The sequence below is a fragment of the Macrotis lagotis genome, chromosome 5 (genome assembly GCF_037893015.1).
Source record: "Macrotis lagotis isolate mMagLag1 chromosome 5, bilby.v1.9.chrom.fasta, whole genome shotgun sequence".
Classification (NCBI taxonomy): Eukaryota; Metazoa; Chordata; class Mammalia; order Peramelemorphia; family Peramelidae; genus Macrotis; species Macrotis lagotis.
Window position 1 is genome coordinate 27,997,308 of NC_133662.1, and position 13,277 is coordinate 28,010,584.

The following is a 13,277-nucleotide window of genomic DNA, read 5'->3' on the forward strand; positions in this document are numbered from 1 at the left end:
TAAAATCTTTCAAAATTGACAACAAAGAATTTCAGAGGCATATCAGCATCTTAGTACACCTAATAGGTGCCAGTGTGGCATTGTGGATGAAGATTTGCCCTCAAAATCAGGAAGTCCTTTCTCTGATGCATATTTGCTGTGTGACTCTGGGCAAGGCATTGAACAAAGGTTCAGTGTTCAAGCCAACTCTCTAAAACTACACATTGGAGAAAAGGTGCCAAGCTGCTTTGGGAGAGGAAATTTACTCACCTTGACATTCCCTAATTCTAACTACAACTAAATCTATAACCTTAATGATTCAATAGCAACTTTTAAAAGTCATTATTTAACTTCATTTTCCCTACCAGCTCTAAGGGGAAGACAAAATTATGCTAGGTCTTTCCTTAAAGTCAGAAGCATTCAAGTTATTAATTCCAAACCAGACTAAACTTCATAATAGGTCAATTCACTTTGATGTTTCTGTGCTTTGTTGTGGTTTGGCATCATGCTTTGGCCAGCTTGTTCTGATTCATGTGTCTGAAGCATTTCTACTTACTATAACTAGCTCTAAGATTTTATCTGCATGTGCATCTGCATCTTGCTAATCTTATTTTTTTCCAAGGGGAAACTCAGCCTCCAAACTGTATATTTGGCCTCAAGTTGGCAGTTCAAGGCCATTCATCTTTTCTGGATTACTCTTCCCTCATGGTAAAGCAAAGAAAAAGCAAAATGTAATGCTACAGGAAGACACTCTGAATAACTTTGGAATATGGGGAAAATTCTTGGCAACTATCGTTCTATCTCATTGATTCCAAATAATTTTAGCACTCCCAATTTTACACTGAATTTTTAAGCTTCTGCAGGTGTTTATTTGGACTTATCTTCCTGACATTAAATTATTATTTTTCCCTCTTTATGTTTTACATATATTTTGATAAAATGATTTTTAATTAGTTAATGCTGTAGTTATCCAAATTGATTTAGGCTTTGATAGTTCTCAGGAAAGGCTCATCAGGCCACAGGGTAACATAGCAGCAAGTTTTGGGTTGGAGTTTAAAAGACCTGGGTTTGGGTTGTGGCTCCTCACCTTCTTTATTGTGTCCTTTGATAATCCATCCCATACCTCTAGGCCTCATTTTCCTCCTCTGTGAAAAGAGGGAGGTGGACTTCATTTGATAATCCTTAAGGTCCTCCCCAGCCACAAATTCTATACTGTTCTAACCAGTTTCTTCCATCATTGTTTTCTTGATGGATCATTGAAATTAGGGCTGATGAAGTCAAAGAGCATAACATCCAGATCAACTTTTTTTTGGTTGGTTACCTTAAAAACCAACTATTTTCTGGGCATCTGTCCAAGATAGTAGAGTTAAACCTCATTAATTCAGATACCACTAATTAGAAAGTTGAGATAATTTATCCTGGAACTAGCCTGAATTTGATCTTTGGGTTATACATAGAAAAAAAGATTTCCTAAACCTATTAATAATGTACACAAGATAAACTAGAAGAATGTTTAATACTACTTGAAGACAAAAGATTTTGTAGCACTTTAAAGGTCTTTAAAGACTGCTTTTGCATATATAATACATCTGTAATCTACATCTATGAAGAATTTATATGGAAAATTGTGCTAATTCCACATATATACTCAATATATTTATATGTATTCATATATACTTAAATATTATATATTAATATACATATTTAGATACATAAATACATACAATTATATACAATAAACACATACAAATAAACACAATAAACACACATACACACATACATACATTAATGCATACATACATAATTGCATATACTTTAGTATTTTTAATAATTTTTTAAGTTGTGTCTGATTCTTCCTGATGCTATTTGGGATGTTCTTGGCAAAGATATCGGAGTGGTCTGTCATTTTCATCCTTAGCTTATTTTATAAATGCAGAACTGAGATATTATATCAATTCATGAAAGTATTCCCCCCAAAGACTTTATGACATATTTGTTTTGCTTTGTTCTTAATACTTTCTGAAATATTGAAATTCCCTTTCCACATTCAAGTGAGGTTTTTCTCAGGTCAGTTAGGATTTTACTAAATATATAGCTACTTAAGGGGCAGCTAGATGGCACTATGGATAGAGCAACTTACCCTAGAATAAGGAGTATCTGAGTTCAAATTTGGTCTGATTCTTTTTTTTTATTTATTTTTATTTAAGGCAATGGGGTTAAGTGACTAGCCTAAGGTCACACAGATAGGCAATTATTAAATGTCTGAGGGCGGATTTGAACTCAGGTCTTCCTGACTCCAAGGCTGGTGCTCTATGAACTCAGACTCTTACAAGCTATATGATCCTGGGCAAGTCACTTAACCCCAATTGTCTCCCCTCCCAAAAGAAAAATATATAGATATACTGAATCATATGCATAGATACCTTGAAACATCAACTCTTAGTACTGACGAGGTTCTCAAAGATCTAATGTCTCTAATTTCATCACAGATGAGGAAACAGACCCAGAGAGGGGAGTGACTTATGATCATTGGTAGAGGGATGGAAGCAACCTCAAAGGCCATTTTGTTCAATGTAATGAGGAAACTGAGACCAGGAACCATAAATGACATACCCAAGATTATATAAACTAATAATATTTATTAAACACCTACTATATATTCAACACCTTGTTAGGTACTAGGGTCACAAAAACCTAAATGAAACAGTCTCTGGCCCTAAGGAGTTTATGTTATATATGGGAAACAACATTGGAATCCAATTTCTTTGACAAACAAGTCGATGATCTTGCCATAGCATTATAGGACATGTAAAGAGCCATTTTTTCTTCTCTAAAATACTAAAAAAAGCTGAATTTTAGATACTTTGTGATCCTTTGATTCTTGGCTTTAGCCTAGCATGATCTCCTTGCACTGTAAGAGTAAAAATTCTATTCCACATTAAACACTCTGCATTTCTTCTTATAGTTTTATTTTGTTTTGCTTGTTTTGTTCCTCCCTTTTTTGATTCTTAGAGGTTTGAACATGCAATTGTGTTTTCACCTCTAATGAGTCTCCTACCCCGCCTTTCTTCTGCATCAAATGCTATTTATAGCAAGTGATTGGAATAGTGCCATATGTGAATATAGCTACTTTGGGTTACTTCTATTAAAAATTACCTGGCTCTTTGCCTTGCTCCACTGCCACTTCTCCACTACTATCTCCTATTACCTGGTCTCTCCTCTGGTCATAGTCTGAGGACCCTGGTTAGACTGTAGTGGATGACCAAAGCTTCCCAGTAAAATGGTGGGGAGCACTATCCTAGATATTTAAAATCCAGCTCCTGTGCTTAAGTCAGTTCCTGTTCAATGGGGGAATATCGTGCTCAAATCTTGACCTAAACTGAAAAATACAAATGCATGGAAAGATCTGACCTGATTTGCCTCCTTTCTTCACTTATTCAACTGTAGTTTTTTTACTTGTTTTCAAAATCTGGGTGTGAAGAAAATTGCAACTAGAGATTAGCTGCAGTAGAGACTTTAATTTTTTTTAAGTAAAAACAATATTCTCTACCTGGACCATTTCCAGGATGAAAAAATGCATGGCAAGACAAAGTTGGACTAAGAGAACTGGATCCCAAATCTTCAATCTGATGTTTATTATCTTGTACATTGTTGAACAAGTCACTTAACATCTCTGGACCTCAGTTTCCTCATCTCTAAAATTAAGGAGTCTAGATGGTCTCTAACAATCCTTCTAGATTTCATCTATCTACTTTATGTGACATTTGGCAAGTCACTTTCTTTCTCTAGACTAGGTGATCACTGAGATCTCCTTTAATACTATTTCTTTGATTCTTTGAACATGTCCAGGATACTCATGGTTCCCAATCTGCATTTTTAAGATGACAACAATATCTAAAATTTGCATCCTTAGCATCATTCCTTTGGATTAAAGCAATGAACCTTTAGTTAATATCTACACACATTCCTTGGTAAGTCATATTTCTACTTGACATTCAAACAGACATTCAAGAATAGATATCTAAGTTCCTTTTCAGTTCTAAATCTATGATTCACTATCTCAGTATCTCATGACTATTTTTTTTCCTTTTGAAAGCATATGGAAAATGAGATCTAGGACTATTAATTAGTTTTATCTGACATGCAATGCAGAAGTGATTTGCCCAAGATCACTTAACTAGTGTCAGAGCTGGGATACAAGCTCAGATATTTCCTGACTCCAAATTCAACAGCATCTATCTATCTATCTATCTATCTATCTATCTATCTATCTATCTATCTATCTATCTATCTATCTATCTATCTATCTATCTATCATCTATCATCTATCTCTCTATCCTTTTGCCCATCTGCCTCTCTCTCTCTCTCTCTCTCTCTCTCTCCCTCCACCCTTTCTACCTAGCAATTTGTATCTATCTCTCTATCTATCATCAATGTATATATTTCTATATAACACAACACACACGTATACAGCCTTGCATCATACACAACACAAATTCATGTACATAGATGCATGTGCATGGAGGCACAATTGAAGAATTACCTTATTTGCTCTGTCTAGGATCCATACTAATTCTTCAATGTGCCTTTTCCAAAGAGGAAAAAACAATAAAATGTTTTAAGTATTTCCTGAACTCCATTGCGAACTCCCATAAAAGCAAAAAAAAATACATAAAATGTAGGAAATATTATTTGCTGTGTTAATTTATTTTATGTCAATGACTTGGCAGGAGTGCAAGTACATGGAGTAGAAAATGGCTTTTGAGATATTGTAAAATCAGCATATGAGTCACCAAAGGAGAATGGATGAGAGTAATGTTAAGGCCCCAGACATCTGCTAAAACTATGTTTATTTATATATTTATTATTTATTTGGGAATTTTCAAAAAAAGTCATTCACTGCAGAGCCTCTAGGCAGTAATTGCATATGAAAACAAAAAAATCATCTTTGAGCAAACAGAGTAAAATTTCAATCCAACAGGTCTCTGGAGAAATATGGCCAGCAAGAAATTTGCATGTGCTTATTAGACTTGTTCTAATTCTTGGTAAAACACAGGTGAGTATTATGGGTACTGAAATGTAAGCCAGCAAGGACTAGGCCTATTTGGTTCACTTTGAGACCTGGGTTACTTTCTTTAAACTTCCTGTCCTTAATTTATAGGCACTTTGGAAAAGTAGAGTTTACACTGATTAAGGCCTAAGTATTATTCTCTATTATCCCACTACTTTTGGGACCTTGGATAAGTTGCACAGTGGACTAAGGGCTATCCTTGGAGGGATGAAGACTTCAGTTTAAATTCTACATCAGGTACTTATGGTTTTTGTGAACCTGGGAAAGGATCTGAATCTTTCTGAGTCTCAGTTTCCTCATCTATAAAATCAAAGGTTGAGCTGCATGACCTCTAAGGTCTGATGGTGTAATTCTGTGAAATTGTGGTAGGATCAAAGAGCTGGGATTGATCTCAGAGGCCATGGAGTCCCTCATTTCAGCTCTAAGTTCTATGATCCAATGAACAATTAACATGCATCACTGAAAAAATTCACACTAAAATTTCAATGAGGGCATAGTTTTCCCTAATGGCAAATCTGGGTCACTGAAAGTTTCATCAAGGTGAACAAATCCCCAAAGTAGGTTTTAAGTGGATATGGGCTGAGTAATCAGGCCAGACTCAGGCAGATGTGTTTTCTTTGGCATGGTTTATTTTCCCCCAAACTGCACAGATCTCAGTGTTTTTAGATTTTTGGGTGCATTCATACCCTCAGATGAATGGAATAGAGAGCTGCAACTTATGGCAAATAGAATAAAGAAGATTTAATAATTTAATAATTTAATAATTTGGCCATTGTCTATCAAATGATAGTAGCATGGAGGTAACACTGAATTCTCAAAGGTTATTCTAGGAGGTTCAAAGTTCTAATGTATCCCACCAAACTAGAAAGGTGTAGATTTAGACTATGTGTTTTTCATTTGATGAATGACTTTTCATCATTTCTGTTATTACCTTCTTTGGGGAAATGAACCTTGAGCTTCCTTTTCTTTTTCCATTACTTAGAAGAGTGGCTGATATTTAGTATTTAATTAATCAATATTCTACCTTCAAGAATTCTTTAAGACTATCTACAAGCTGTAGAAAGGTTTCATGCAATGTCTTCTCCTTACCTTCCATGACATAAACTATGACAGTAGGGCCCAGGAGAATGATCATTGTCTCAAGTAAGTGGATTTTGGTTCAAAGTCAGTTAGAGCATCAAAGCGGTACAGTAGATAGAGTGTGGTCCAGACATCAGGAAGACTTGAGTTAGAATTTGACCTTAGATACTATCTTTGTGACCCTGGGCAAGTCACTTAACTTTGTTTGCCTCAGTTTCCTAATCTGTAAAATAAGCTAGATGGAGAAGGAAATGTCAAACCACTCCAGTGTTTTTGATGAGAAAATCCCAAATGGGGTCACAAAGTGCTTGACACGATTGAAATGACTGAATAACAATTACTGTCTCACATATCACCTGTATTAGAGACAAGTTACTTAACCTTTTTGGGTATCAGTTTCCTCTTCTGTAACTAATTAGATGGCTTTTGAAGACCCTTCCAGTTATAAATCTATGATTCTATGGCCTGGTTTGCAATCTGGGCTCTGCTTTTTTACTCAGTATGCTACCCAAGCAAATTTTTTTCATGTCTTTAAGGCTTTAATTTAATCATCTACAAAATAAAAGGGGCTGTACTTTATAGTCTATTATGAAATATTATGACTAAAGTATCATATGAACTAAAGCCAAGTTATATAGAGGGAGGGGAAGAAGATTATAATAGGTAGATTGACTACATTGTATCTAGTCACTGTTTTTGTTTATCATTTGTCAATTGATTTTTCTCATTTGTTATCTTTTCTCACCAGGTGGCAATGTTGATCTGTGCAGGGTTCCTTATTGCCTGGATTCCGTATGCTGTGGTGTCAGTGTGGTCAGCTTTTGGACAGCCTGATTCCATTCCAGTTCAGTTTTCAGTGGTGCCAACCTTGCTTGCAAAGTCAGCAGCTATGTACAACCCAATTATTTACCAGGTCATTGACTGCAAATTTGCCTGTTGCCAATCCAGTGGGCAGAAAGCAGCCAAGAAGGAATCTTTGAGGGATTACAGGTAACTTCTATAAAGAACTGACAATGTTTACATTATATCCTGTTAGGTCAAAGATAAATTTTTGCTCAGGAACCAATAGAAAAGATCAGACCACTTGAGGCTGGTGTTGTCTTTTGGTGAAGTGACATTGGAACACTGCAAACTAAAAAAAATTGGCATCTGCTATAGGTATAATGGACAGAATTCTGAACTTTCCTTCTCCATCTAGCCTGGAAGACCTGGTTTAGAGTTCTGGTATTGTGACTTAGAAGTAAAGTGAGCTTGATCATCCTTTCAGAGCCTCAGGTTTTGCATCTGTGAAATGAGTAAATAGTATCTGCCTCATATAACTGACAGTGACTGTGAGACTCAAGTGAGATGATGGATCTTATTTTAAGGCATTCATGGTGCTTTATTTTTATTGTTTTGTATGAGGTGCACAATAATAATATTTGTCATTCATTCTTGAAGAAGACCATGATATCAGGGAGATAATGCCATGACAAGCATGTGAATTGGATTTGAATGGGGAAGGGGGGCTGTACAAAGTCACTGACCTGACTTTCTCCTTCAGAGCCATCTGGGTACGGGACAACTGGAGACAGCCCTGGATGAGAGGCAATCAGGGTTAAGTGACTTATCCAAAGTCACATAACTAGAAAGAGTCAAGTCTCCAGGCCCGGATTTGAGCTCCTGTCCTCATGACTCCAAGGCCAGTGCTCTATCCACTGTGCCACCTAGCTCCCTTTTAACAGTCAATAAAATAAGGTTCCTAGAGGTTAAATAACTTACCTAGAGTCATCTAGTTAGAATTTGGACCTAGTTCTTTCAGACTCTAACTCCAGGCTTCTCCATTAATTACACTGTTCTACCACCAAGCAATCTGACCTTTTTTTACACATCTACTACACATTAGGCAATGTACTAGGTGTTCTAACATTTACAAAATGTTCTACTGATGTAAATGTGTTGCTTCCTCCTTCAAAATAGCATTAAATCAAGCACATCTAAGTTATATTTATGTAAGGAGGTAAGGATGGTTTTTATTGGGAGAATGGAGAAAGGAGGAATAACATTCAATTTTTGATCTCAGATCACCAAGGTTCATATAAATCTTAGTTTTTTCTTCTCTTTTCTAAGCAGTGACTAATAGAGCCATTTCCAATACTCATGGAATCATGGCAATTTTCTTCTTTTTATTATTGTTGATTACTTTCTATTGTTCAGTTATATCTAAATGTGGACAAAGTCCATGGTATTTTATTGGCAACGATACTGGAATAATTTTCCCATTTCCTTCTCTAGTTTGTTTCTATTTTTTAGGTGAGGAACTGAGGCAAACTGAGGCAAAAAGTGACTTGCAGGGGGGTGGCTAGGTGGCATAGTGGATAGAGCACTGGCCCTGGAGTCAGGAGTACCTGATTTCAAATATGGCCTCAGACACTTAATAATTTCCTAGGGTGTGTGGCACTTAACCCCATTTGCCTTACAAAAAATCTAAAAAAAAGTGACCGGCCAAGCACAGTTAGTAGGTATCTGAGATAAGATCTGAACTCAGATTGTCTCTAGGTATGGAACTCTATTCACTGCACTCACTTCTCTAGGCTAGTCCAAGGGACTTTTCATCATAGCAATTATGTTATGTACTACTTGATTGCACTGGTTTCTGAGTTAAGAGGCTGAGACAGGGAACAGAGGACTGACTGTTTTATTTAGTTCTGTTCAGGGGACTCTTATCTCATCTTCTGGTGAGGTCTCATAAGACCTTAGAATTGTTAGTTTCTGGAAGGAGGGCAAGATTGGTTTGATCAGTACCTTTCAGTACTGATCTTCTGCAAAGGAGCAGTAGAAGACTGTTCTCCTCTTTTCTCCCCAAAACTCTGCTCACTTGTCGGCTGTTATACACTTCAGATGGTTCATATGAAAAACACTTTAATATTGACTTTTCTTAAAGTAGCATAGAATTATGGGAATAGTCAGAATGCCTGGATTTTAATCCCATTCTTTTACTAGCTATAGAAGCTTGGGAAAGTCACATATCTTCTCTGAGAAGTTTGTTCTCTGATTTTCTCTGCTAGAAAGTAGGCATAATGAGATGGAATACAAATTTTACTTATTATATATTTTTGGTATAAACACAGATTATCTCTTACTGTTCAATAATTCTTCCTTTAGCTATCAATTTTCTGCAGTATTCTTACAGTGACTTAATTTTTTTTCTTTGTGGTAAAAATCTTGATTATGAAATCAGAACCTGGTTCTAAATTCTGTCTGTCACTTTTAATTGATATGACCTTGACCAACCCACTTAACATTTCTGGGCATTAGTTTCCTCCCCTATAAAATTAGGGGAATTGGATTGGATAGGGGTTCAAATTCTGAATCTATGATTCTATGATCTGCAAGTCCCCTAAAGAACCACCTCTATCTGATGATAACTTCCTCCTTCACTAAGAAGATCGCCATCTTCCTTTTCCCTCCTCTGTTCTTTTCTGTATCATCACTCTGTGTTCCTTCCTGCTAGTAAGAGAAGTATTTCTGTTCCTCTAAGGCTAATTCTTTTGCCTATCAATGTATTAATCAGTCACTAGTCTTTTACCAAACCCTATTTTTAGCCAGGCACTAGAGGTATTAAAAAATGACCTCTGGCTCAGGGAACTAACATTCTATTGGCCAGATAATATATATAGTTATATAAGTATATGCTAAATATCTTCAAAATTAAAAATGATAATACTTAAACGAGTTCAAATCCTGATGACTTGGGACATGAGACTGTTGCATTGTCTCAGGGACAGTCTGCCTTTTAGTAAAGGGAATTTCTTCCCAGAGACTTCCTGTGTATGTGTAAGGTATGCAAAAGTGCTTCCCATATGTTACTCATGAGAATAATAATAATAATAATATTTATTAATAATAAATAATAATTATTATTTTTCCTATGAAGTAGGTGTTATTTATTATTATTATTCCCATTTTACAGATAAGGAAGCTGAAACATAGAGATGTTAAATAGTGTATTCAGGATCACACATCTAGTAAGTCTTTGAGACCTGAAAGTCTTCACAAATTCAGTCTAGCCATTTTACCACTTAGTTGGCAATTATAAGGAAATTTGCACGAAGGAGACACTATACTGCTAATTTTCTGGGATCTTGTTTTCCTTGCCTCAACAATTATTCTCTGTCTCTTATTTATCTTCAGTCTTTTCTGTTAATTTGGTTCCTTCCCATCTAATTACAGATTTATTATGGTCTCTACCATCTTTTAAAAAAGTTTTAATTTTTTCCCTTTTCTTATTTCCCTTCCCTGTTAAATTTCTTGAAATAGCTGTCATTGCCATCTCTATCACCTTGCCACCATTCTCTCCTGAATCCCTTTTCATTTTTTTCCTGAAAAGTCCTCTTAAAGGAGACAAAAAACATTTTAATTGTTAAATCTAATGACTTTTTGCCAGTTCATCCTCTCTGATTTTCCTGCTACCTTTGACACTATTGACTCCATACTTTGAATATTTTCTCCTTCATTATCTGTAGACACCACACCTAACCTGGTTGCCTTGAGTGAAAAAGATATGAGTTCAGGTCTTCATTCCTCTGTGTCTCAGTTTTCTGACATATAAAATGGGATTAATAATAGTACCTTCTCAGGATTGCTTTGTGGATCAAATAAGAAAACACTGTAAACCTTAAACTGCCAAAAATATTAGTTGTTATTATTATTATTATTATATCATATTATCTCCTTCCCTGATGCCTCATCCTCTTTCTTTTTCTTTAAAGTGACTATTTTCTATGGTTTTCCTCTGGTGAATTTTTTGCTTCAGAGGGTCATTGTGAGGTTTAAGGAAAATAGAAACTGGAAAATTCCATACTAGAGGAGCAATAGTATTTTGTGAAAGCAAAGTATGGATGAGGAACAGCATGCCTTAGTGAATAAGAGAGCTGGTCTCAGAGATGGGGAAAAGTTCAAATCCTGATGACTTGGGACATGAGACTTTGTTGCCTTGTCTCAGGATCAGTCGGCCTTAGTAGAGGGAGTTTCTTCCCAGTGACTTCTTGTGCTGATGGATTTCCAAGTCTAATTTTTTTTTAATGCTATAAAAGGGCAGTATTATTTTTTGTAAAGTTAAGTAAAGACTTAATTAAATGAAAACTTAAGCTGGTATCATTAATTTTCTCCTCATTACAAGTAAATGTGACTGTTAATTGAACAAGTACATTATCTAGTCAAAATGGTCTTTTTACTGTTCTTCATCCCTAGCATCTCTTTTTATTTTCTTTTTAATTCCTTTTTATTGGCTGGCTACCATGACTGGAGTATACCTCCCTTAGTTGCTAGTACCTTTACCTTCAAATTATCTTGTGTATAAATATATATATATATATATATGTGTATATGTATGTATATACATACATATATATGTACATATAAGGTAGAGACTGCAGGGCCTACCATAGCACTTCACATGTAGTAGGTGAATGAATGCTTGTAGGAAAGGATGGCAGAATGTGAGCCAAGCAATTTGATATCATTTTTTTGGCCATAGTATATCATACTTTTAAGCTTTATTTGATTAAAATGAGAAAGCATTTTGGTGAATACTTTGAACTCCAATAAAGAATGAATATGTAAAACGCCATAGGGCACAGTAAAATCACTGTCTAATTTCATCTTTGTATCTGTTTTAGCATAGATTATAATAGTAGATACTGAATAAGTACTGAATGTTTCTGAATAAATTGTGAGAATAACAATGGATCTATATACTTATATTAAACATCTGATATGATTCTCTCCTGAAGAGCAGGAAAAATTTGGGATTACTGACCTCTATGCAGATTTGGGAAATGAAAAAAAAGGAAGGGGTTAGGAGATCTTGGTATCTTATTTATTAAGATGTGCTATCACACAGACATAAAGTTTTGGAGTCTGCTTTAAAAAGATGCAGGAGCACTATTATTACACTTGGAAAGCAGAGTGTTATCAATGACTATTTTAAGATGTGATAGAAAACACTTTGACTTGATATCCAGGGAGAATGATACACGTTGTGTCCATGCCAAATGTGCCTATTATTCAAAGTGGGGTTGTTAGATGGCACAGGGTTTGAAGTCAACAAGATATAAATTCAAGCCTGGCTCAGCTAGTTGTATGACTCTGGGCAAGTCACTTTACCCTGTTTTCCTCAGTTTCCTCATATGTAGAATGAGCTGGAGAAAGAAATGGAAAACCACTCCAATATTGTTGCCAAGATCTGATTGAAACATGTGAACAATGACTGGATTCAAATATTAATATTTTTGGATGATTGTGAAAGGGAAAAATTTGTTCTCTAAATATAGGAGATGTAAATAAAGGACCAGGAAATTTAGTGGCATAGTAGATAGAATGGAAGACCTAAAATAAGGAAGACTCATTTTTGTGAGTTCAAATCTGGTCTTTCCTTACTAGATGTGTGTCCTTTAAGCCACTTCACCATTTTTGCCTTGTTTTCTTATCTGTAAAATGAGCTAGAGAAGGAAATGGCAAAGAACTCTAGCGTCTGTTTCCAACAAAACCCCAGATGGAGTTACAAAGAATCAGATGTGACTGAAAATAATTAAGTACCAACTAGATTCAAATGCTCATATATTTGGCCAATTTTGAAAGGGAAAAGTTGTTACAGAAAAATTGGATATGTATGATGAAAGGTCAGTATAGTCAGTAAATAAACCATTATTAACTCACATGTTTAGCATGTCAGTAACACACTACGTTTACTATGATTTTTATATATATATATATATATATATATATATATATGTACTTTATTAGATTCCTTTCTATCAGAAGAAGGGGGGATGGAAGGAAGGGAGGGAGAAAACTCTAAAACTCAAAACCTTGCCAACAAAATCATTGTTGAAAATACTGATCCATGTAGTTGAAAAAATAAATAAATAAAATATTTAGTTAAAAAGTCAAGCATTTATTATTTACTATACCATACATACTATATATATATATATATGTATATATATATATATATATATATACTATAGAACACCATTAAATGCTCTGAATATAAAAAGAAAGGGAAAAAACAGTTCTTGACTAGTTAAACTCAAAGAGCATAAATTCTAATGGGAATAATGATACTGGCCTCAGAAGATGGGGGTTAGGGCAGGAAAATACTTCA

General features: G+C 35.2%; 1 protein-coding gene across 1 annotated transcript in view; it reads left to right on the forward strand.

Annotated features, from left to right (window-relative positions):
- OPN5 (opsin 5) overlaps positions 1-13,277 on the forward strand; it is a 76,157-nt gene that overhangs the window by 40,125 nt on the left and 22,755 nt on the right. Inside the window, exon 6 of the mRNA XM_074190174.1 lies at positions 6,879-7,120. Coding sequence (XP_074046275.1) covers positions 6,879-7,120 — 242 coding nt within the window. The remainder of the gene's footprint in view (positions 1-6,878; positions 7,121-13,277) is intronic.